The sequence below is a fragment of the Dipodomys spectabilis genome, unplaced genomic scaffold (assembly GCF_019054845.1).
Source record: "Dipodomys spectabilis isolate Male_0828 unplaced genomic scaffold, ASM1905484v1 ptg000313l, whole genome shotgun sequence".
Lineage (NCBI taxonomy): Eukaryota > Metazoa > Chordata > Mammalia > Rodentia > Heteromyidae > Dipodomys > Dipodomys spectabilis.
Window position 1 is genome coordinate 134,594 of NW_024870990.1, and position 24,633 is coordinate 159,226.

General features: G+C 61.8%; 1 protein-coding gene across 1 annotated transcript in view; it reads left to right on the forward strand.

The window, feature by feature from the left end:
- Positions 1-15,506, forward strand: part of Adgra1 (adhesion G protein-coupled receptor A1) — a 33,349-nt gene extending 17,843 nt beyond the window's left edge. Inside the window, exons 4-5 of the mRNA XM_042702141.1 lie at positions 8,675-8,779; positions 14,300-15,506. Of these exons, the coding sequence (XP_042558075.1) occupies positions 8,675-8,779; positions 14,300-15,506 (1,312 nt within the window). The remainder of the gene's footprint in view (positions 1-8,674; positions 8,780-14,299) is intronic.
- Positions 15,507-24,633: the final 9,127 nt, after the last annotated feature.

The window sequence follows — 24,633 nt, forward strand, 5'->3', positions numbered from 1 at the left end:
CCGGCCCCAGGCAGGGCAGGGGCGGAGGAGGAGGTGCTGTGGGCAGAGGCCAGGGCAAACCGGGAAACACCACTCTTTGTCAGGCAGCAACTCAAGAATCTCAGCAGAACCCAGGCAGGGTCCCACAGGTGCACCAGGGGCCTGGGCAGGAAAAGGGGTCCCCAATGAGAGAAGAAATTCCAGAGGCACAGATGGCAGAGGCCCTGGAGCTCAAGGCACGTCTGAGAGTTGAGAGTCCAACCTGAGCCATGACCAGGGGAGCTGGGGCCCCCCCAGAGGCCTCCCGACTGTAGGGACAGCAAGAGCCAAGTAGGCCCTGACACCAAGAGCCAGGAGGGACCTGGGTGTGTGCAGGGGAGGGGGAGGGGCTGGGCCCCCTCCGCTGCACGGCCCGGCCCGGCCCGTGCCAGGGCGTGTGAGAAGCTTGGCAATGGAGCCCGGCCCAGGCCCACCCCCTCTCCCCGCCCCCCGCCCCGGCCCACACAGCTCCGCTGAGGGGCCTGCCCTGAACAAAGACGGGCCTTGCTGTCTGACGTGCACTGCCTCCTCCCAGGCAGGGGTCTGGCGGGAGAGGTGCTCTCTGAGACCCCCACTTTCTCCTCAACTCAGGGTCAAAGCGTGAAAACGCTCTTCTGCGCACAGAGCTGAAAGCCAAGAGCCACCCCACTGTTCCACCATTAGCCCTGTGTGCCACCTGCCTGCCCCTCGCCTCTCGCCTGCCCCTCGCCTCTCACCTGCCCCTCGCCTCTACCTCCTGCCCCCTCTGCCGGCCCAGCTCCCTCCTGTCTATACCCTCCTTGTGTCCATCCATCTGCCTGATTTCTTGATTTTCAAAGTAGGCCATAGACCTCTCTCTCTCTCTCTCTCTCTCTCTCTCCCTCTCTCTCTCTCTCCCTCACACACATGTGCGCACGCACACACACACACACTCAGCAGGCCAGAGTTCACCACTTACCGGGCTTTGCCCACCGTGTTAACGTTATTTGCAGTGAGAGGCACCGTGCGTGTAGGTCCACTGAAGTGTGGCAGGCGCCTGGTGGGGAACTTGGCTGCCGGCCTCGGCCACTGTCGTGAGAGTTTCTGGCCATTGTGGCCATCGGGCACTGTTCCAGCAGAGGGAGCCAAGGAGGCCGACGGCACACATTCACGGTGACCCTCGGTGGCAGGCTGGGAGGCACGGCCTGAGCGGAGCCTGGCGTGGTCTGATGGGTGGTCTGATGGGTTCCGAGGCCCTGGGCAGGCTGTGGGGCTGGCAGTCTTCCCCAACAGTGGCTGTGACCACCATCTTGTCTTTGCCCATCACCGACATCCCAAAGCATCTCCGGTGCCTGCCCCAGGCACACAGGTGTGCATGCACACACCTGCATACACGTGCATGCGCACACTGGCCTCTGTGCTTCCTTCCCATCACTTGGTGATGCTTCTTGGCTTAAAGCTCTGTGCATAGGAGACTGCTGGTGGCCCAGGATGTGGCTCTGTGGTCAGGCATGCCCCTGGCAGGCGGGAGGCCCTGGAAACAGCAGCAGTGTGTGCCACACCTTTGGGAGTGGGCTGTCCTCTGCTCAAAATGGGAGCCTGGCTGTGTTCAGTTAGAGTTGCAGTTAGACTTCCATGAACGTGGTTGCTCAAGTCCCCACGAGCATGCTTCAGGGTCTCTTGCATACATGCCTATGGTGAGCATCTGGGTGGCACTGGAGCCTGCATCTCACCTCTGCTCTACCCCACACCCTGCCCACGGGCCCAGAGAGCCCCACCCCACACCCTGCCCACAGGCTGGGAGAGCCCCACCCCACACCCTGCCCACAGCCCAGAGAGCCCCACCCCACACCCTGCCCACAGCCCTGAGAGCCCCACCCCACACCCTGCCCACAGGCTGGGAGAACTCCACCCCACACCCTGCCCACAGGCCGAGAGAGCCCCAACCCATACCCTACCCAAAGCCCTGAGAGCCCCACCCCACACCCTGCCCACAGCCCTGAGAGCCCCACTCCACACCCTGCCCACAGGCTGGGAGAGCCCCACCCCACACCCTGCCCACAGCCTGGAGAGCCCCACCCCACAACCTGCCTACAGCCCAGAGACCCCACCCCACACCCTGCCCACAGGCCCAGAGAGCCCCACCCCACACCCTGCCCACAGGCTGGGAGAGCCCCACCCCACACCCTGCCCACAGGCTGGGAGAGCCCCACCCCACACCCTGCCCACAGGCTGGGAGAGCCCCACCCCACACCCTGCCCACAGGCTGGGAGAGCCCCACCCCACACCCTGCCCACAGGCTGGGAGAGCCCCACCCCACACCCTGCCCACAGGCTGGGAGAGCCCCACCCCACATCCTGCCCACAGCCCAGAGAGCCCCACCCCACACCCTGCCCACAGCCCAGAGAGCCCCACCCCACACCCTGCCCACAGGCTGGGAGAGCTCCACCCCACACCCTGCCCACAGGCTGGGAGATCCCCACCCCACACCCTGCCCACAGCCCAGAGAGCCCCACCCCACACCCTGCCCACAGGCTGGGAGAGCCCCACCCCACACCCTGCCCACTGCCCAGAGAGCCCCACCCCACACCCTGCCCACAGGCTGGGAGAGCCCCACCCCACACCCTGCCCACAGGCTGGGAGAGCCCCACCCCACATCCTGCCCACAGGCTGGGAGATCCCCACCCCACACCCTGCCCACAGCCCAGAGAGCCCCACCCCACACCCTGCCCACAGCCCAGAGAGCCCCACCCCACACCCTGCCCACTGCCCGGAGAGCCCCACCCCACACCCTGCCCACAGGCTGGGAGAGCCCCACCCCACACCCTGCCCACAGGCTGGGAGAGCCCCACCCCACATCCTGCCCACAGGCTGGGAGATCCCCACCCCACACCCTGCCCACAGCCCAGAGAGCCCCACCCCACACCCTGCCCACAGGCTGGGAGAGCCCCACCCCACACCCTGCCCACTGCCCGGAGAGCCCCACCCCACACCCTGCCCACAGGCTGGGAGAGCCCCACCCCACACCCTGCCCACAGCCTGGAGAGCTCCGCCCTCGGAGAGCTCCAGCCACCCACTCTCTGGCCAACCTCGCACCCACGCCTCTTCAGGCAGCTCTGGTCTGGGACACAGCACCCCCCCCCCAAAGGCCTTGCTTTTGCCCTTGTGGCCCTGAAGCAGTGCTGTGGGCATGCTCCCTCCTCCGTGTGCTGCCCTTTGGGCACGGTCCTCCTCCTCCTTAGTTTGTTTTTTAATCCACAAGGAAGCTTGTGTATTTGAAGAGCATTCTCCTCTGTCAGCATCCTCCAGGAGTGACCGACTCCACCGTGCCTTCTCCGTGCGCTGCCCCGGTGGGGAAGCTGCTAGATGTCTGCTCATCTGTGACTCCACCTTGTGCACAGTGTCAAAGGCGTCTGCGGCCGCACCATGGGGTGAACTCAGCTGGCGTGTGCGGTGTGAACTCAGCTGGCGTGTGCGGTGTGAACTCAGCTGGCGTGTGTGGTGTGAACTCAGCTGCAGTGTGCAGGGTGAACTCAGCTGCAGTGTGCAGTGTGAACTCAGCTGCAGTGTGTGGTGTGAACTCAGCTGGCGTGTGCGGTGTGAACTCAGCTGGCGTGTGTGGTGTGAACTCAGCTGCAGTGTGTGGGGTGAACTCAGCTGCAGTGTGCAGTGTGAACTCAGCTGCAGTGTGTGGGGTGAACTCAGCTGCAGTGTGCAGGGTGAACTCAGCTGGCGTGTGTGGTGTGAACTCAGCTGGCGTGTGTGGTGTGAACTCAGCTGGAGTGTGCGGGGTGAACTCAGCTGGAGTGTGCGGTGTGAACTCAGCTGCAGTGTGCGGGATGAACTCAGCTGGAGTATGTGGTGTGAACTCAGCTGGTGTGTGTGGTGTGAACTCAGCTGCAGTGTGCGGTGTGAACTCAGCTGCAGTGTGCGGGGTGAACTCAGCTGGAGTGTGTGGGGTGAACTCAGCTGGAGTGTGTGGTGTGAACTCAGCTGGTGTGTGTGGTGTGAACTCAGCTGGAATGTGTGGTGTGAACTCAGCTGCAGTGTGTGGTATGAACTCAGCTGCAGTGTGCAGTGTGAACTCAGCTACAGTGTGTGGGGTGAACTCAGCTGGAGTGTGCGGTGTGAACTCAGCTGGAATGTGCGGTGTGAACTCAGCTGGTGTGTGTGGTGTGAACTCAGCTGGAGTATGTGGTGTGAACTCAGCTGGTGTGTGTGGTGTGAACTCAGCTGCAGTGTGCGGTGTGAACTCAGCTGGAGTGTGTGGTGTGAACTCAGCTGGTGTGTGTGGTGTGAACTCAGCTGGAGTATGTGGTGTGAACTCAGCTGGTGTGTGTGGTGTGAACTCAGCTGCGGTGTGTGGGGTGAACTCAGCTGGAGTGTGCGGTGTGAACTCAGCTGGAGTGTATGGTGTGAACTCAGCTGGTGTGTATGGTGTGAACTCAGCTGGAGTGTGTGGTGTGAGCTCAGCTGGAGTGTGCAGGGTGAACTCAGCTGCAGTGTGTGGGGTGAACTCAGCTGATGTGTGTGGTGTGAACTCAGCTGGAGTGTGTGGTGTGAACTCAGCTGGAGTGTGTGGTGTGAGCTCAGCTGGAGTGTGTGGTATGAACTCAGCTGGAATGTGCGGTGTGAACTCAGCTGGTGTGTATGGTGTGAACTCAGCTGGAGTATGTGGTGTAAACTCAGCTGATGTGTGTGGTGTGAACTCAGCTGCAGTGTGCGGTGTGAACTCAGCTGGAGTGTACAGTGTGAATTCAGCTGATGTGTGTGGTGTGAACTCAGCTGCAGTTTGCGGTGTGAACTCAGCTGCAGTGTGCGGTGTGAACTCAGCTGGTGTGTGTGGTGTGAACTCAGCTGGAGTGTGTGGTGTGAGCTCAGCTGGAGTGTGTGGTATGAACTCAGCTGGAGTGTGTGGTGTGAACTCAGCTGGTGTGTATGGTGTGAACTCAGCTGGAGTGTGCCGTGTGAACTCAGCTGAGTGCTACAGATCCTGTGGCTTTGGTCTTCCTTCCAGGTCTATTTGATGTGGATGGGTAAAGACAGAGCCCCACCACCCCACGTGCTAAGCCAGCACTCTGCCACGGAGCCATACCTTGGGGCGAGGTTGTATTCAGTGTAGATAAACCAAGTTTCAATACGGATTTTCTGGCCTCTGACTCCTGTCAAAGGGAATGTCCTTCTCGATTGCCTTATTTGACGAGCTCAAAATCATTTCACTAGCCACTATGGGTGTAGCCTGGACCTCTCCTGTGTCTGTGAGTCTAACCTGGATCTCTCCTGTGTCTGTGAGTCTAACCTGGATCTCTCCTGTGTGTGTGTGGGGGGGGGGGGTGTCTAACCTGGATCTCTCCTGTGGGGGGGGGGGAGTCTAACCTGGATCTCTCCTGTGTCTGTGGGTCTAATCTGGATCTCTCCTGTGTCTGTAGGTGTAACCTGGATCTCTCCTCTCCTGTGTGTGGGGGTCTAACCTGGACTTCTCTCCTGTCTGTGGGTCTAATCTGGATCTCTCCTCTCCTGTGTCTGTAGGTCTAACCTGGACCTCTCATGTGTTTCTGTAGGTCTAACCTGGACCTCTCCTGTGTGGGGGGGGAGGGGTGTCTAATCTGAACCTCTCCTGTGTTTCTGTAGGTCTAACACCTCTCCTGTGTGTGTGTAGGTCTAATCTGGACCTCTCCTGTGTGGGGGTCTAACCTGGACCTCTCTCCTCCTATGTGGCTGTGGGTCTAACCTGGACCTCTCTCCTCCTATGTGGCTGTGGGTCTAACCTGGACCTCTCTCCTCCTATGTGGCTGTGGGTCTAACCTGGACCTCTCTCCTCCTATGTGGCTGTGGGTCTAACCTGGACCTCTCTCCTCCTATGTGGCTGTGGGTCTAACCTGGACCTCTCTCCTCCTATGTGGCTGTGGGTCTAACCTGGACCTCTCTCCTCCTATGTGGCTGTGGGTCTAACCTGGACTTCTCTCCTCCTATGTGGCTGTGGGTCTAACCTGGGGCACTCCTGTGTGGCTCTGTGTCTTTGCCTGCTTTTGTCAATTATTGTCCTTTCCCCACGACATAGTGTCTTGGTAAGATACGTCCTTGATACTCCCATACCAATTTCAGAATGAATTTCTCAGCTTTCACAGAAAGCAACTTGGCTGGGCCTGTGGTTCCGACTGTGCTTTTATGTCCTTGTAATGATACTTGAGTTGCTGTCCGGTGGCCTCCTGATACCACATCCACATCAGATGATGTTTATGCATGGCCTCGTTCCAAAACACGTCTCGGTCTGGTGCTGTCCTGCAGACCTGTGTCTTTCCTGCACCCCTGTGTCACCCCCACATGGAGACATGTTCTTCATCGGCTATGTGGCAGAACCTCTTGTAGGCTCCTCTAGAAACTGAGGGCACTGCCTTCTGTGCCTACTTGGCTGTGTTTTTGTGGTGAACATGTGTTCATTTTCCCAGATTTTTTCCATCATCCATTAGTGATCACCGTTTCATTCTGAACTGCGTAGATGACCTCTATGATTAAAAAACTGGCTCCCAGTTTTATTTGGTCATGCTGTAGCTTCCATTTGCCCGGGTATAATTATTATTGCTAGAGATTTTAATGTTGTCCATTGGAGAAGGTCACTTTTTCCTCAGTGCCTGGGTCTGCCTTTGACTGGCTCCCCACCCACAGCCTCCTTGCCTGGGTCTGCCTTTGATTGGCTCCCCACCCACAGCCTCCTTGCCTGGGTCTGGCTTTGATTGGCTCCCCACCCACACCTCAGTGCCTGGATCTGGCAAGTGAAGGGCCCTGTCCATCACCATCTGAACGCTGATGTGAGGCTAACATCATCTCAAATGTGGTATGCTGCCCACGAGCTACTCATGTTCAGTTGCTGAAACTGACATTTTTACTAGTGGTAAGTAATTCTATTTGTCCTTGCTTTAAACTTTTCTAATCTGTCCTTTTTCCCTAGGAGCTCATCCATGTGATTATTTCTTATGTACACATACACTTCTTCTAGTGTCCATGATACAGCCTCCTTTTTAACCCTTAATGCATAATTTGTTGGCTTTTTTCAGGGAGGCGACTTTTCATTATTTTTTTCTGCTCTTCATCATTTCCATCTATTTGAGTCTACTTTGATCTTCTGTTTGTCTACATCATTAAGGTGAAATCTTTAGTTATTAAATTTTAGATCTTTCTTTTTTCTAGTATAAGCATTTAACTCTGTGAATGTCCCTCTAAATTGTGCTTCACCTGCATACAAGAAGTTTGGGCAAGTGGAATGTTCCTTATTATTCTGTCTAAAAGGCTTCCTAAAATTTTTGTGGCTTCTTCTTTGGCCCATGAATTGTTTACAAGTATGTTTTAAGTCTGTAAAGATTTAGGGCTTTCCTAATGATCTTATTGCTATTAATTCCTCATTTAATTGTGGCTAGAGGAGCCCTGTCTGTGGTTTCCAATCCTTGGGATTTTTAGAGGCTCACTTGGAGGCATCCTCTACCTCTGTCCTGTGAAGAGTTCACATGCCTGGAGGGAAGGAGGCCAGACCACTGTTGGTATGATATGTCAGAAGGAGCAATTAAGTCGGTCAACTAATACTCTTATTCACATCCCCTTTACTGAGCTCTGGACCCACACTTGCTAGGAAGAGGGCCTTAAAATCCTCAACTATGATTTCAGAACTGGCTATGACAAATGCAGAGGGTGGTATGGAGACCTCTTTTCTCTGCCCCAAAACCTGTTGATCTGCCAGTATTGGGTCAAGCTAGACTGCCTGGTACTGTCACTGTGGTCACACACACGCAGTCCTGGGACTGTCACTGTGGTCACACACACGTGGTCCTGGGACTGTCACTGTGGTCACACACACTCTGTCCTGGGACTGTCACTGTGCGCCACGCCCCATGCACGTTGTTCTTTGGAGACAGAACTCTGAGAGGCCAAGATTGCTTAGCAGCCCTCCCAGTCCCACCCCCGGAAAGGGGGCCCGCGACTGACTGTGGGGCCATGGTGCCAGGCTGCTCCCTGCGGTTATCTGAGATAGGCAGGACACTGGCCCCTTTCTGCAGGCCCCACTTGGAGCTGGTCCCTTGGTGGTCCCTACAAGAGGCCACCATGTCTCGGGAGAGCAGTGAGGACACACAACACCAGATTAGCGGGCTGGATTGATCCTCCTCTGTGGAGCTGCAGTGGAGGCCTTGGGGAGGGGAGGTCAGCCCAGGCCACAGCCAACTCCTGCTAGCGTGGGCAGGACAAGGCTCAAACGTGAGCATCTCTCTGGCAGCTCCAGGGGGCTGGGTGGGCCTGAGCCCTTCTAAAGCCCGGTAGGGCTGTAAAACTGCCCACTTGGTCATGGGACCACTGGCTGATGCAGAGACAAAGGGCTGGGGTGTGGCCTGCGCTCTGGCTGAGGACAAGTCCAGAGGGCTCCAGCCAAAGACCCCAGACCTGAGCTCAAGCACTCAGCACCTGCTGGTCATGGTCTCCTCCACGGCCCGGGTACAGCAGGCTCTGCCTCTTGGTGCCTGTCCCCACCCCACCCCAAGTTCCATGAAGTCAGGTTCACTGCGCCCCAGGTCCCGTGAGGTCGGGTTCACTGTGCGCCCCGGTGTCTGCAGCCCCCAGGCTAGCCAGGCCCAGCACCCAGCCACCTCTCCTTGGCACCCCAAAGGGAAAATGGTGCCCACTTTGAGGCCTCAGCCCCTCTGTCTTCCGGCAGGTTCTACCTCATCAGCGGAGGGGTTCCTTTCATCATCTGTGGGGTCACTGCTGCCACCAACATCAGCAATTATGGGACTGGAACAGGTGACGAGGACGCTGCCTAGTAAGTGCTGGTTCCATGTTGGGGGGGAGCGCATGGACGCCATGCTCAGATGGGGGGAGACAGGACGACACAGCTCAGGGGCGAGCATCACTCCACACCGCCCTGCGTCCAGCCAAGGCACCCGCAGCGAGGGGGTCCCCGAGACAGACAGACACCAGCCCTGGGAAGACAGACAGACACCAGCCCTGGGCCAGGGCTCTGACCTGTGCCTCCACAACCCCCCTGCCCCCTACCCCCCTTCCTCTGAGTGTGCATAGCCCCCTCCCCTGACAGGTACCCTCCTCCCACACACACCCTCCTCCTCCCACACACCCCCTCCTCCTCCCACACACCCCCTCCTCCCACACTCCCTCCTCCTCCCACACACCCCCTCCTCCCACACACCCCCTCCTCCCACACACCCCCTCCTCCCACACACTCCCTCCTCAAACACACCCTCCTCCTCCCACACACCCCCTCCTCCTCCCACACACCCTCCTCCCACACACCCCCTCCTCCTCCCACACACCCCCTCCTCCCACACACCCCCTCCTCCCACACACCCCCTCCTCCCACACACTCCCTCCTCAAACACACCCTCCTCCTCCCACACACCCCCTCCTCCCACACACCCCCTCCTCCCACACACCCTCCTCCTCCCACACACTCCCTCCTCCCACACACCCCCTCCTCCTCCCACACACCCCCTCCTCCCACACACCCTCCTCCCACACACCCCCTCCTCCCACACACCCTCCTCCTACACACCCCCTCCTCCCACACCCCCTCCTCCCACACACCCCCTCCTCCCACACACCCTCCTCCCACACACCCCCTCCTCCCACACACCCCCTCCTCCTCCCACATACCCTCCTCCTCCCACACACCCTCCTCCCACACACCCCCTCCTCCTCCCACACACCCCCTCCTCCTCCCACACACCCCCTCCTCCCACACACCCTCCTCCCACACACACCCTCCTCCCACACACCCTCCTCCCACACACCCCCTCCTCCCACACACCCCCTCCTCCCACACATCCCCTCCTCCCACACACCCTCCTCCCACACACCCCCTCCTCCCACACACCCCCTCCTCCCACACACCCCCTCCTCCTCCCACACACCCCCTCCTCCCACACACCCTCCTCCCACACACCCCCTCCTCCCACACACCCCCTCCTCCTCCCACACCCCTCCTCCTCCCACACACCCCCTCCTCCTCCCACACACCCTCCTCCTCCCACACACCCTCCTCCCACACACCCCCTCCTCCTCCCACACACCCTCCTCCTCCCACACACACCCTCCTCCTCCCACACACACCCTCCTCCTCCCACACACACCCTCCTCCCACACACCCTCCTCCCACACACCCCCTCCTCCTCCCAAACACCCCCTCCTCCCACACACCCTCCTCCTCCTCCCACACACACCCTCCTCCCACACACACCCTCCTCCTCCCACACACACCCTCCTCCCACACACCCTCCTCCTCCCAAACACCCTCCTCCTCCCACACACACCCCCTCCTCCCACACACCCCCTCCTCCCACACACCCCCTCCTCCTCCCACACACCCCCTCCTCCCACACACCCTCCTCCCACACACCCCCTCCTCCCACACACCCCCTCCTCCCACACACCCCCTCCTCCTCCCACACCCCTCCTCCTCCCACACACCCCCTCCTCCTCCCACACACCCTCCTCCTCCCACACACCCTCCTCCCACACACCCCCTCCTCCTCCCACACACCCTCCTCCTCCCACACACACCCTCCTCCTCCCACACACACCCTCCTCCTCCCACACACACCCTCCTCCCACACACCCTCCTCCCACACACCCCCTCCTCCTCCCACACACCCCCTCCTCCCACACACCCTCCTCCTCCCAAACACCCCCTCCTCCCACACCCTCCTCCTCCTCCCACACACACCCTCCTCCCACACACACCCTCCTCCTCCCACACACACCCTCCTCCCACACACCCTCCTCCTCCCAAACACCCTCCTCCTCCCACACACACCCCCTCCTCCCACACACCCCCTCCTCCCACACACACCCTCCTCCTCCCACACACACCCTCCTCCTCCCACACACCCTCCTCCTCCCACACACCCCCTCCTCCCACACACCCCCTCCTCCTCCCACACACCCCCTCCTCCCACACACACCCTCCTCCTCCCACACACCCCCTCCTCCCACACACACCCTCCTCCTCCCACATACACCCTCCTCCTCCCACACACACCCTCCTCCTCCCACACACACCCTCCTCCCACAGGCCCCCTCTTCCCACACACACCCTCCTCCTACATGCCCCCACTCGCCTCTCCGCCTATAGATCCCTCCTCCCACAGGCTCCATATGGACACCCAAGGCATGACTTCCTTAGCTAGGAAGGGCCTGGGTGCAGGTGAGAATTCAGCAGCACATACAGATCTAGATGCTATGGGGATTGGTGACAGCCCAGCCTCACCCCTAAAGGTGACAGAGCTCTGGTGACACCCTCTTCTCCCCCAGAACCCCAGTGCTTCCTGTGCCCTTTCCACACCTCCCCACGACCTCTGCCCCTTCCCTGACCAAGACCCTCCACCTGACTCACAGAGCACCTCTGATCCCTGCTCTGCCCAGGACCACCACTTGACCCACAGAGCACCTGTGCCCCCATCCCTGCCCAGGACCCCCCATCCGACCCCCGCAGTGCCTCTACCCCCTTCCCTGCCCAGGACCCCCACCAGACCCACCGAGCACCTCTGCCCCCTTCCCTGCCCAGGAGTCCCCAACCTGACCCACAGAGCACCTCTGCCCCGCACTGCCTCTGCCCCACAGCACCTCTTCCCCGCACTGCACCTCTGCCCCACACTGCACCTCTGCCCTGCACTGCACCTCTGCCCCACACTGCCTCTACCCTGCACTGTGCCTCTGCCCCACACTGCCTCTGCCCCGCACTGCACCTCTGCCTCGCACTGCCTCTGCCCCGCACTGCGCCTCTGCCCCGTACTCCCTCTGCCCTGCACTGCGCCTCTGCCCCGCACTGCACCTCTGCCTCGCACTGCCTCTGCCCCACACTGCGCCTCTGCCTCGCACTGCCTCTGCCCCGCACTGTGCCTCTGCCCCGCACTGCGCCTCTGCCTCGCACTGCCTCTGCCCCGCACTGTGCCTCTGCCCCGCACTGCGCCTCTGCCTCGCACTGCCTCTGCCCCGCACTGCGCCTCTACCCCGCACTGCCTCTGCCCCGCACTGCCTCTGCCCCGCACTGCCTCTGCCCCACAGTGCCTCTGCCCCACACTGCCTCTGCTCTGCACTGCGCCTCTGCCCCGCACTGCCTCTGCCCCGCACTGCACCTCTGCCCCACACTGCCTCTGCCCCACACAGCCTCTGCCCCACACTGCACCTCTGCCTTGCACTGCCTCTACCCCGCACTGTGCCTCTGCCCCGCACTGCCTCTACCCCGCACTGCCTCTGCCCCGCACTGCCTCTACCCCGCACTGCGCCTCTGCCCCTCACTGTGCCTCTGCCCCGCACTGCCTCTGGCCCACACTGCCTCTGACCCACACTGTAGCTCTGCCCCGCACTGTGCCACTGCCCCGCACTGCACCTCTGCCCCGCACTGTGCCTCTGCCCCGCACTGCACCTCTGCCCCGCACTGCACCTCTACCCCGCACTGCGCCTCTGCCCCACACTGCCTCTGCCCCACAGTGCCTCTGCCCCGCACTGCCTCTGCCCCCCACTGCCTCTGCCCTGCACTGCGCCTCTGCCCCGCACTGCCTCTGCCCCCCACTGCCTCTGCCCCGCACTGCCTCTGCCCCACAGTGCCTCTGCCCCGCACTGCCTCTGCTCTGCACTGCGCCTCTGCCCCGCACTGCCTCTGCCCCGCACTGCACCTCTGCCCCACACTGCCTCTGCCCCACACAGCCTCTGCCCCACACTGCACCTCTGCCCCGCACTGTCTCTACCCCGCACTGTGCCTCTGCCCCTCACTGTGCCTCTGCCCCACACTGCCTCTGCCCCGCACTGCCTCTGGCCTGAACTGCCTCTGACCCACACTGTAGCTCTGCCCCGCACTGTGCCACTGCCCCGCACTGCACCTCTGCCCCGCACTGTGCCTCTGCCCCGCACTGTGCCTCTGCCCCGCACTGTGCCTCTGCCCCGCACTGCACCTCTGCCCCGCAGTGCCTCTGACCCGCACTGCCTCTGACCCGCACTGCACCTCTGACCCGCACTGCACCTCTACCCCGCACTGCGCCTCTGCCCCACACTGCCTCTGCCCCACAGTGCCTCTGCCCCGCACTGCCTCTGCCCCCCACTGCCTCTGCCCCCCACTGTCTCTGCCCTGCACTGTGCCTCTGCCCCGCACTGCCTCTGCCCCCCACTGCCTCTGCCCTGCACTGCGCCTCTGCCCCGCACTACCTCTGCCCCGCACTGCGCCTCTGCCCCGCACTGCCTCTGCCCCACAGTGCCTCTGCCCTGCACTGTGTCTCTGCCCTGCACTGTCTCTGCCCCTCACTGCCTCTACCCCGCACTGCCTCTACCCCGCACTGCACCTCTGCCTCGCACTGTCTCTGCACAGCACTGTGCCTCTGCCCTGCAGTGCCTCTGCCCCACACTGCCTCTGCCCTGCACTGCCTCTGCCCCGCACTGTGCCTCTGCCCCGCACTGCCTCTGCCCCGCACTGTGCCTCTGCCCCACACTGCACCTCTGCCCCCCACTGCCTCTGCCCCGCACTGTGCCTCTGCCCCGCACTGTGCCTCTGCCCCGCACTGTGCCTCTGCCCCGCACTGCCTCTGGCCCGAACTGCCTCTGACCCGCACTGTGCCTCTGCCCCGCACTATAGCTCTGCCCAGCACTGCCTCTGCCCCGCACTGCCTCTGGCCCGAACTGCCTCTGACCCGCACTGTGCCTCTGCCCCGCACTATAGCTCTGCCCAGCACTGCACCTCTGCCCCACAATGCCTCTGCCATGCAGCGCCTCTGCCCCACACTGCGCCTCTGCCCCTCACTGCACCTCTGCCCCGCACTGCGCCTCTGCCCCTCACTGCGCCTCTGCCATGCAGCGCCTCTGCCCCTCACTGCGCCTCTGCCCCGCACTGCCTCTGCCCCACACTGCGCCTCTGCCCTGCACTGTGCCTCTGCCCCGCAGCGCCTCTGCCCCACACTGTGCTTCTGCCCCACACTGCCTCTACCCCTCACTGCGCCTCTGCCCCGCACTGCACCTCTGCCACCCACTGCCTCTGCCCCACACTGCCTCTGCCCTGCACTGTGCCTCTGCCCCACACTGCCTCTGCCCCGCACTGCCTCTGCCCTGCAGCACCTCTGCCTCGCACTGCCTCTGCCCCGCACTGCCTCTGCCCCGCACTGTGCCTCTGCCCTGCACTGTACCTCTGCCCCGCCGGCTGGATCTGCATCTCATTCCTGACCTGCTTCGGTGCAGTTTCTTCTCCCCTTGCTATTTCCACACCACTCTGGAGCCCCCTCGGTCCTGCAGGGCTGGGGAGGGGCCCGGCCCGGTCCGGGCCCCTGACCTGCCCTTCCCGCAGCTGCTGGATGGCCTGGGAGCCCAGCCTGGGGGCCTTCTATGGGCCAGCGGCCTTCATCACACTGGTCACCTGCGTGTACTTCCTGGGCACCTATATCCAGCTGCGGCGCCACCCCGAGCGCAGGTACGAGCTGCACGAGCACCCGGAGGAGCGGCGGCGGCTGGCGGGGCCTGAGGGCAGCCGCTGCCCGGGGCCACGGCCCTGCACGCCCCCTGGCTGCGACGGGCCGGCTGCCTCCCCACTGCAGAACGAGCACTCCTTCCAGGCCCAGCTGAGGGCCGCCGCCTGCACGCTCTTCCTGTTCTCAGCCACATGGACCTTCGGGGCCTTGGCCGTGTCGCAAGGCCCCTTCCTGGACATGGTCTTCAGCTGTCTGTACGGGGCCTTCTGCGTGACGCTGGGGCTCTTCGTGCTCATCCACCACTGCGCCAAGCGGGAGGACGTGTGGCAGTGCTGGTGGTCCTGCTGCCCCTCCCGGGGGGATGCCGCCACCTCCACGCCCGGCGCCCACCCCGCCCTGGACGCCAACGGGGATGCGCTGGGGCACGCCGCCCGCCTGCCAGACTCCCCCTGTGCCGGCCAGCCCAGGGGCTTCGGCCACCTGCCCTCCGGCCACTGCAAGATGACCAACCTTCAGATTGCTCAGGGCCACGTCGGCTGCCTGCCACCGGCCACCCCCTGCTGCGCCAAGATGCACTGCGAGCAGCTGATGGAGGAGGAGGCCCACGTGTGCATGGCAGAGGGAGACGGCTTCCCGCACACCCCGCTCCCACACAGATGCCTCGAGGGCAGAACTAAGCCCCACTACTTCAGCCGACACCAGGCTGCCGCTCACCAGAGCTACGCCTACCACATCCCCTCCAGCCTGGACGGCAGCGCCCCCAGCTCCCACACAGACAGCCCCCCCAGCTCCCTGGAGGGCCCTGCGGGGGTGCACACGCTGGCCTGCTGTGCCCAGGCCGGCCCCTTCCCCCTGGTCAGCCAGCCTGAGGGTGGCGAGGCCAGCCCGGGGCTCTACGGGTGCCCCCCACGGCTGCCTCCAGGCCCGGCCCATCTAGAGATGCTCCGCAGGACACCGTCCCTGTCCTTCAGCGGCCCCAGCCCCGACGGGCTCCTCCGGGGTGGCATCCAGGAAGGCCTGCCGTTCGGCACTGACAGCACAGGCAACATCCGAACAGGGCCCTGGAAAAACGAAACAACTGTGTAGTTGGGGCAGGAATGTGACCCTCCTCCGGGTGCCACCAGTCCCTGGGAGGGCTTCAGCACAGAGGGCCTGTCTACCGCACGAAGCCAGCATAGGGGATGCCAAAGCCGCCCTCGGCTGCAACTCTGTGCGGGAGACCCCAGCAGGAACACACTCTGGTCAGGCCAGCTGCCACCGGTCCCAAAGCGGAACGTGGCCATGCCGTACATCCATTCCTGGGCAGCCTGGCACCCGCACGCAGCCCTCCATGCCCACCAGGGCCCTGTCCTGCCAGAACAGCGGGGACAACCCAGGTGCTCTCAGTGGGTCTCGTCCGCTGTGTCCCGCCCCGGCGTGGGTTTAGTTTTCTCTGGGAGATTCCACAGCCTCTCTGCTGCCCTCCTGTCACTCCTCCCCCGCCAGGCTCCTGGACCCATGCCGTTGGAAATGCCCGAGCACTTGACTTCCAAAGCCATCCGCTGTGAGGACCAGCTCCTCTCCAATGTGAGCATCGCAATTCTGTGCTCATTCCCAAGAAGAGGGGCTTGTGGGGTCTGGTGGTCTCCAAAACAAAATGTCTTTCCTTTTGTGCATTTCTGAGAAAAACCCCAATGTCAAGGACAGATGTCAACCACGATGCAGGCCAGTCTGAGCCCTGGAAGGGCAGAGGGCCGCATTCAGGGGACACCCCGGGGACCGAGTCTGCCCTCTCCTGTCTGCCTCATCCCGGTCTGCAATATGCTGGCACACACATTTACACGAGCACATATGCACACACCACATGATTGAACCCATTCATGTGTGTGCACACATGTCTGTGTGCATGTGCTCATGGCACACATGTGTGTTCACACAATGCACGTACCTGCCTCTTCACATCCATACACCACATGTGAGCGTGTATAGAAACACCTGCACATACTACAAAACACACACACATGCATGCATGTGTCTGCACACTGCCAACTGTGTGCGCACACGATACAAGGCTCACATACACACATACACACATGCACACAGGTACTACAAAACACATACAGGCATGTGTCTGCACACTGCCACCCGTGTGCACATAGAATACAATGCTCACATGCACACACATGCACATGTACATACACAGAATTAGTGTGTTTTCTAGCCACATGAGCACTGGGGTTTCCATTGCAGACCTGAGTGCCAGTGTCCCTGTGACCCAGCATCGTGCTCTGCCCCCTGGACAGGAAGCTCCCAGGAGCAGGGCCCCCCACTCTGCGCCTTGGGAAGGGGGTGAGTGAGTCCCGAGGGCCCAGGGAAAGGGAGTGGGTGAGCCCAGAAGAACTTGAGGAAGGAGGCAGGTGAGCTCTGAGGACTCAGGGAAAGGAGGCAGGTGAGCCCCAAGGGACTTGAGGAAGGGTGTAGGTGAGCCCCGAGGGCCCAGGGGAAGGGAGCAGGTGAGCCCCAAGGGCCTGGGGGAGGGGGCAGGCGAGCCCTGTGGGCCCGGGGGAAGGGGTGTAGGTGAGCTCCGAGGGCCCAGGGGAAGGGAGCAGGTGAGCCCCAAGGGCCTGGGGGAAGGGGGCAGGCGAGCCCCAAGGGCCTGGGGGAAGGGCTGTAGGTGAGCTCCAAGGGCCCAGGGGAAGGGAGCAGGTGAGCCCCAAAGGCCTGGGGGAAAGGGGCAGGCAAGCCCCGAGGGCCCGGGGAAAGGGGTGTAGGTGAGCCCTGAGGGCCCGGGGGAAGGGGTGTAGGTGAGCTCCGAGGGCCCGGGGGAAGGGAGCAGGTGAGCCCCAAGGGCCAAGGAAAAGGGTGCAGGTTAGCCCCAAGAGCCCAGAAGAAGGGGTGTAGGTGAGCCCCAAGGGCCCAGAAGAAGGGGGCAGGTGAGCTCCAAGGGCCCAGGGGAAGGGGGAAGGCGAGCCCCGAGGGACTTGAGGAAGGGTATAGGTTGAGCCCCGAGGGCCTGGGGGAAGGGGTGTAGGTGAGCCCCGAGGGCCTGGGGGAAGGGGTGTAGGTGAGCTCTGAGGGCCCGGGGGAAGGGGTGGGTGAGCCCCAAGGACCTGGGGGAAGGGGTGTAGGTGAGCTCCGAGGGCCCGGGGGAAGGGAGCAGGTGAGCCCGAAGGGCCAAGGAAAAGGGTGCAGGTTAGCCCCAAGAGCCCAGAAGAAGGGGTGTAGGTGAGCCCCAAGGGCCCAGAAGAAGGGGGCAGGTGAGCTCCAAGGGCCCAGGGGAAGGGGGAAGGCGAGCCCCGAGGGACTTGAGGAAGGGTATAGGTGAGCCCTGAGGGCCCGGGGGAAGGGGTGTAGGTGAGCCCCGAGGGCCTGGGGGAAGGGGTGTAGGTGAGCTCTGAGGGCCCGGGGGAAGGGGTGGGTGAGCCCCAAGGACCTGGGGGAAGGGGTGTAGGTGAACCCTGAGGGACTTGAGGAAAGGTGCAGGTGAGCCCCGAGAACCCAGGGGAAGGGGGCAGGTGAGCCCCAAGGGACTTGAGAAAGGGGGCAGGTGAGCCCCAAGAGACCAGGGGAAGGGAGCACAGAAGAGCCCCAAGGAACTTGAGGAAAGTGCAGGTGAGCCCCAAGGGCCCAGGTGAAGGGGGCAGACGAGCCCCAAGGGCCCAGGGGAAGGGGGCAGGTGACCCCCGAGGGCCCAGGGGAAGGGTGCAGGTGATCTCCAAGGGTCCAGGGGAATGGGGTGGGTGAGCCCCAAGGGCCTGGGGGAAGGGGGTGGGTGAGTCCAGCACTCTGCCGAAGGAGGCGCTGTGCTAGGTGACACTCAGTATCTGAGTAAGGAGCCTGGCAGCCCTGACACAAGTGTGTGAGCTGCACCTAGCACAGGATCCCCATGTCCCTCGGGTCAGCAGATGTGCAGCAGAGGAGCATCGGGCAACCAGCACCTGTGCCCCCAGCCTCTCACCTGCTTCCGTAGCTGATGTGCACAGAATCCATGTTAAGCTGCGTACACACTGTAGATGCAGACTGTCCAGACAAAATACAGTGTTTTTCATTACTGGCCCTGGTGTGGCTGTTCAATCACAAACGTGTTTCTCATCCTTAATGGGGAAAGAGGGCAGGGTAGGGCTGGGCCCCTGAGCCCCAGGCCCTGGCCCTCAGCGCCTGCTGCCCTGGGCAGAGTCAAGAAGTGCCTCACCGCCAGAAAAATTCTGCATTAAACATGAAAGCTTGTTTCAATGCTGTTTTCTCCTCCCACATCCACATGGGGGCAGGACTGTGCAACTCCCCAGCGTGCCCTGCTGCTGAGCGTGAGGATTTCCAGTGTAGCTGTGTCCATGAGCACGTGACACTGAACCACGGAACACATGGGGCCCTGCCTGCAGATGTGTGGGTCCCCTTCCTACCTTTGTGAGCATGCGTGTGGGCAGCTAGTGTGGTGTCAGCGTGTGGCAGGAGTGTGCACAGGAGTTTGTGCTGTGCTGGTGATGGTGTGAGGATGGTGCGTGTGCACACAGGAGTGTGTAGAAGGATAAACATGGCTGTGTGTAGCAGAAGGTACTGTCTGCACTGGGCACACGGGTTAGAAGCAGGGAGGAGCCAGAGCACTCAGACTCAGTGTCACCACATAGAACCAGGCTGATGCACACGCCAGCAAGTTCAGAAACCTGGGCAGCCGGGTTGGGGGGGCACTGGGGCCCTCAAGAGGTCCCATGCTGGGATGCTGCAGACACAGGGTCACGTCCAGGAGATGGGGTTGGACTGCGGAGGCCGGTGGGCATTGGGCCTCCTTGGCTAGGTCATGCAGCCAATGTCTCCTCCTCTGCGCTCACCGAGCTCCTCATCAAGCTCCTCCTGACTGATAGCTTTGCACCAGGAGCCCGAGCCCCCCTCTCCACCCCACCCTTCCCTCTTCCCACCCCTCCCCAGCCTTCCCTTCCCCCCTTCTCCCCACCCCACCCCTCCCTCTAGCAGCAGCCCAGACCCTCCTCTGGGAGGGCCAGCCTGGACTGCAGGGTGGAGGTGGAGGGGGCTGTCCATGGCCCTGTGGGAGCAGGGGCTTCAGTCTCAGGACACTGTGAGATTTATCAATCTTCAGGTCACGTATTCCTGGTCAGCCCCTTGTCAATGCTATGTAAACTACCTGTCACATGTCACATCCCCACCCAAAGCAGCAACAGTGGCCATACCTGGCCTGGCCCCAGCGTCCACCCCCGAGCCTCAGCTTCCTGCAGCAGTGGCAGCTGTCCAGGACTGCTGGCATTTCTTGGGTTCAATGGTCCCAGCCCAGGCCTGTCTTGTGGGCCTTGGTCTGGGTGGGACGGGTGTCAGAACACCCCCATGGTGTCCCTCAGCCTGCTCTACACGGCCCCCCTCCCCCGCCGGCACGTGGCGGCTCCCACCTGGTGCAGACTCAGGCACAGCATCCGGTAACATGGCTGCAGCCTGCACCTGGAGACAGGCACCACAGTGGGCGGGGGCAGAAGCACGCAGAGCCGACCCAGCAGAGGACGAGAGCTTGGGGTGGACACACAGAGGTGGAGGAGAGCGCTGGCACAGCGCAGGCCACCGCTGGAGGCTCTGTGGACGAAGCTGCGTGTGGGGAAGACAGACCCTTTGGAGAGAGGAAGGAAGTGCCTGAGCCTTGCATGAGAAGAACCCAGAAGGGCCCAGACCAGCACCCCTCCCTTCCCCCGCCATACCCAGACTCCGGGGGTTCTGGTTCCTAGAGATCTGTGACAGGAAGGAGACCCGAGGAGGAAGGAGCGGAAGAGCCTGTCAGAACTTCATCAGCCCACTTAAACCAGGCCCGTGGGGAGCTGCTTCTTTGTGAGAGAGGCAGTGACCTCTGGGAACCACCCTGGTCCTGCGGGGGGGGGGGGGGAGACTACTGCAGGCCCACATGCGGGCTCCTTGGGACAGCCCAGGACTCAGCCTAGGACTCAGCCTAGGACTCAGCCTAGGACTCAGCCCAGGACTCAGCCTAGGACCTCAGCCTAGGACCTCAGCCTAGGACTCAGCCTAGGACTCAGCCTAGGACCTCAGCCTAGGACCTCAGCCCAGGACTCAGCCTAGGACTCAGCCTAGGACTCAGTCTAGGACTCAGCCCAGGACTCAGCCTAGGACCTCAGCCTAGGACTCAGCCTAGGACCTCAGCCAAGGACCTCAGCCTAGGACCTCAGCCTAGGACTCAGCCTAGGACCTCAGCCTAGGACTCAGCCGAGGACTCAGCCTGGGACCTCAGCCTAGGACTCAGCCTAGGACTCAGCCTAGAACTCAGCCAAGGACCTCAGCCTAGGACTCAGCCTAGGAACTCAGCCTAGGACCTCAGCCAAGGACCTCAGCCTAGGACCTCAGCCTAGGACTCAGCCTAGGACCTCAGCCTAGGACTCAGCCGAGGACTCAGCCTGGGACCTCAGCCTAGGACTCAGCCTAGGACTCAGCCTAGAACTCAGCCAAGGACCTCAGCCTAGGACTCAGCCTAGGAACTCAGCCTAGGACTCAGCCCAGGACTCAGCCTAGGACCTCAGGCTAGGACTCAGCCAAGGACCTCAGCCTAGGACTCAGCCAAGGACCTCAGCCTAGGACTCAGCCAAGGACTCAGCCTAGGACCTCAGCCTAGGACTCAGCCTAGGACTCAGCCCAGGACTCAGCCTAGGACCTCAGCCTAGGACTCAGCCTAGGACCTCAGCCAAGGACCTCAGCCTAGGACCTCAGCCTAGGACTCAGCCGAGGACTCAGCCTAGGACCTCAGCCTAGGACTCAGCCTAGGACTCAGCCTAGAACTCAGCCAAGGACCTCAGCCTAGGACTCAGCCTAGGAACTCAGCCTAGGACTCAGCCCAGGACTCAGCCTAGGACCTCAGGCTAGGACTCAGCCAAGGACCTCAGCCTAGGACTCAGCCAAGGACCTCAGCCTAGGACTCAGCCAAGGACTCAGCCTAGGACCTCAGCCTAGGACTCAGCCTAGGACTCAGCCTAGGACTCAGCCTAGGACCTCAGCCTAGGACTCAGCCTAGGACTCAGCCGAGGACCTCAGCCTAGGACCTCAGCCTAGGACTCAGCCTAGGACCTCAGCCTAGGACCTCAGCCTAGGACTCAGCCTAGGACTCAGCCGAGGACCTCCGCCTAGGACCTCAGCCAAGGACCTCAGCCTAGGACCTCAGCCTAGGACTCAGCCTAGGACTCAGCCGAGGACCTCAGCCTAGGACCTCAGCCAAGGACCTTAGCCTAGGACCTCAGCCAAGGACCTCAGCCTGGGACTCAGCCTAGGACTCAGCCTAGGACCTCAGCCTAGGACTCAGCCTAGGAATTCAGCCTAGGACTCAGCCTAGGACTCAGCCTAGGACCTCAACCTAGGACTCAGCCTAGGACCTCAGCCTAGGACTCAGCCTAGGACTCAGCCTAGGACCTCAGCCTAGGACTCAGCCTAGGACTCAGCCTAGGACTCAGTCAAGGACCTCAGCCTAGGACCTCAGCCTAGGACCTTAGCCTAGGACTCAGCCGAGGACTCAGCCAAGGACCTCAGCCTAGGACTCAGCCTAGGACTCAGCCAAGGACCTCAGCCTAGGACTCAGCCAAGGACTCAGCCTAGGACCTCAGCCAAGGACTCAGCCTAGGACTCAGCCGAGGACCTCAGCCTAGGACTCAGCCAAGGACCTCAGCCTAGGACTCAGCCAAGGACTCAGCCTAGGACTCAGCCTAGGACTCAGCCTAGGACTCTGCCAAGGACTCAGCGTAGGACTCAGCCAAGGACTCAGCCTAGGACTCAGCCTAGGACTCAGCCTAGGACCTCAGCCTAGGACTCAGCCTAGGACTCAGCCAAGGACCTCAGCCTAGGGCTCAGCCAAGGACTCAGCCTAGGACTCAGCCTAGGACTCAGCCTAGGACCTCAGCCTAGGACTCAGCCTAGGACTCAGCCTAGGAACTCAACCTAGGACTCAGCCAAGGACCTCAGCCTAGGACTCAGCCGAGGACTCAGCCTAGGACCTCAGCCTAGGACTCAGCCTAGGACTCAGCCTAGGACTCAGTCAAGGACCTCAGCCTAGGACCTCAGCCTAGGACCTTAGCCTAGGACCTTAGCCTAGGACTCATCCGAGGACTCAGCCAAGGACCTCAGCCTAGGACTCAGGCAAGGACTCAGCCTAGGACTCTGCCAAGGACTCAGCCTAGGACTCACCCTAGGACTCAGCCAAGGACCTCAACCTAGGACTCAGCCAAGGACTTAGCCTAGGACTCAGCCTAGGACTCAGCCTAGAACTCAGCCTAGGACCTCAGCCTAGGACTCAGCCTAGGACTCAGCCTAGGAACTCAACCTAGGACTCAGCCAAGGACCTCAGCCTAGGACTCAGCCGAGGACTCAGCCTAGGACCTCAGCCTAGGACTCAGCCTAGGACTCAGCCTAGGACTCAGTCAAGGACCTCAGCCTAGGACCTCAGCCTAGGACCTTAGCCTAGGACCTTAGCCTAGGACTCATCCGAGGACTCAGCCAAGGACCTCAGCCTAGGACTCAGCCAAGGACTCAGCCTAGGACTCTGCCAAGAACTCAGCCTAGGACTCAGCCTAGGACTCAGCCAAGGACCTCAGCCTAGGACTCAGCCAAGGACTTAGCCTAGGACTCAGCCTTAGGACTCAGCCTAGGACCTCAGCCTAGGACTCAGCCAAGGACTCAGCCTAGGACTCAGCCTAGGACTCAGCCAAGGACTCAACCTAGGACTCAGCCGAGGACTCAGCCAAGGACCTCAGCCTAGGACTCAGCTAAGGACTCGGCCTAAGACCTCAGCCTAGGACTCAGCCTAGGGTCTCAGCCACGCCTCGTGTTAGTGACCTCCGGTTCTGGTTTGTTGTTGTCATCACGAAGTGGATCCACTGGTGGTGTGACTGGGAGCCCAGCACAGTGATCACCTGGGACCACCGTCTGACATGTCGGCCGCTGGCATGAGCTGCTTCTCAGCCACCATTGTCAACTCCATCCAAACCAACCTGGGAGCACCCTCTTCTCGCACCTGCAGATCTGGTGTCTGAAGACCCGCGTCCACTTCGTGCTGTGCAGGAGGAGCTTCTGTGACAGCCCTCTTCTTCCACGGCGGGGCGTGGATGGGTGTGATAACCGTCCTGAGGCCGGGCTCCCGTGAGCTGGCCCCAAGGTACCCGTGTGCTGTCTAGCCTAGCGCGGGGACAGCCTGAGGACAGAGGCCCCAACACCCACCGGAAAGCACCCTGCAGGGCCCGTGGCAAACACACAGGCTCTGGCACGAGCTGCCGCCAGCCGCGGCCCCGCCTTGATCCACACTGCCCGGCCCCAAGGGGGGCAGTCAGGCTTACGGCTGTCAAGTCTGTTTAAATCCAGCTAACGAGATGTTCTAAAGTTTACTTTCAAAGATCAGGGCTGTTTGCAATGGGCTTGTCAACAGGCCAAGGACGCCTCAGAGGGCGTGCATTCAGTAGCACAGGCCACCTGACAAGGGAGCCGCCACTGCACACACGGGTGTGCACGGACGTGTGCACACACGCACACACACACACCTGTGCACAGCTGGCGTGCATTCAGTAGCACAGGCCACCTGACAGGGGAGCCACCACTGGACACACGGGTGTGCGCAGACATGTGTACACACATGCACACACCTGTGCACAGCTGGCGTGCATTCAGTAGCACAGGCCACCTGACAGGGGAGCCGCCACTGCACACACGGGTGTGCACAGATTTGTGCACACGCGCGCACACACACACACCTGGGCACAGCTGGCGTGCATTCAGTAGCACAGGCCACCTGACAGGGGAGCCACCACTGCACACACGGGTGTGCACGGACGTGTGCACATGCACACGCACACACACACACCTGTGCACAGCTGGCGTGCATTCAGTAGCACAGGCCACCTGACAGGGGAGCCGCCACTGCACACACGGGTGTGCACGGACGTGTGCACATGCACACGCACACACACACACCTGTGCACAGCTGGCGTGCATTCAGTAGCACAGGCCACCTGACAGGGGAGCCGCCACTGCATACACGGGTGTGCACAGATGTGTGCACACATGCGCACACCTGTGCACAGCAGGCGTGCATTCAGTAGAGCAAACCACCTGACAGGGGAGCCGCCACTGCATACACGGTGCACATGGACGTGTGCACACACGCACACACACACACACACACACACACCTATGCACTGCTGGCGTGCATTCAGTAGAGCAAACCACCTGACAGGGGAGCCGCCACTGCATACACAGT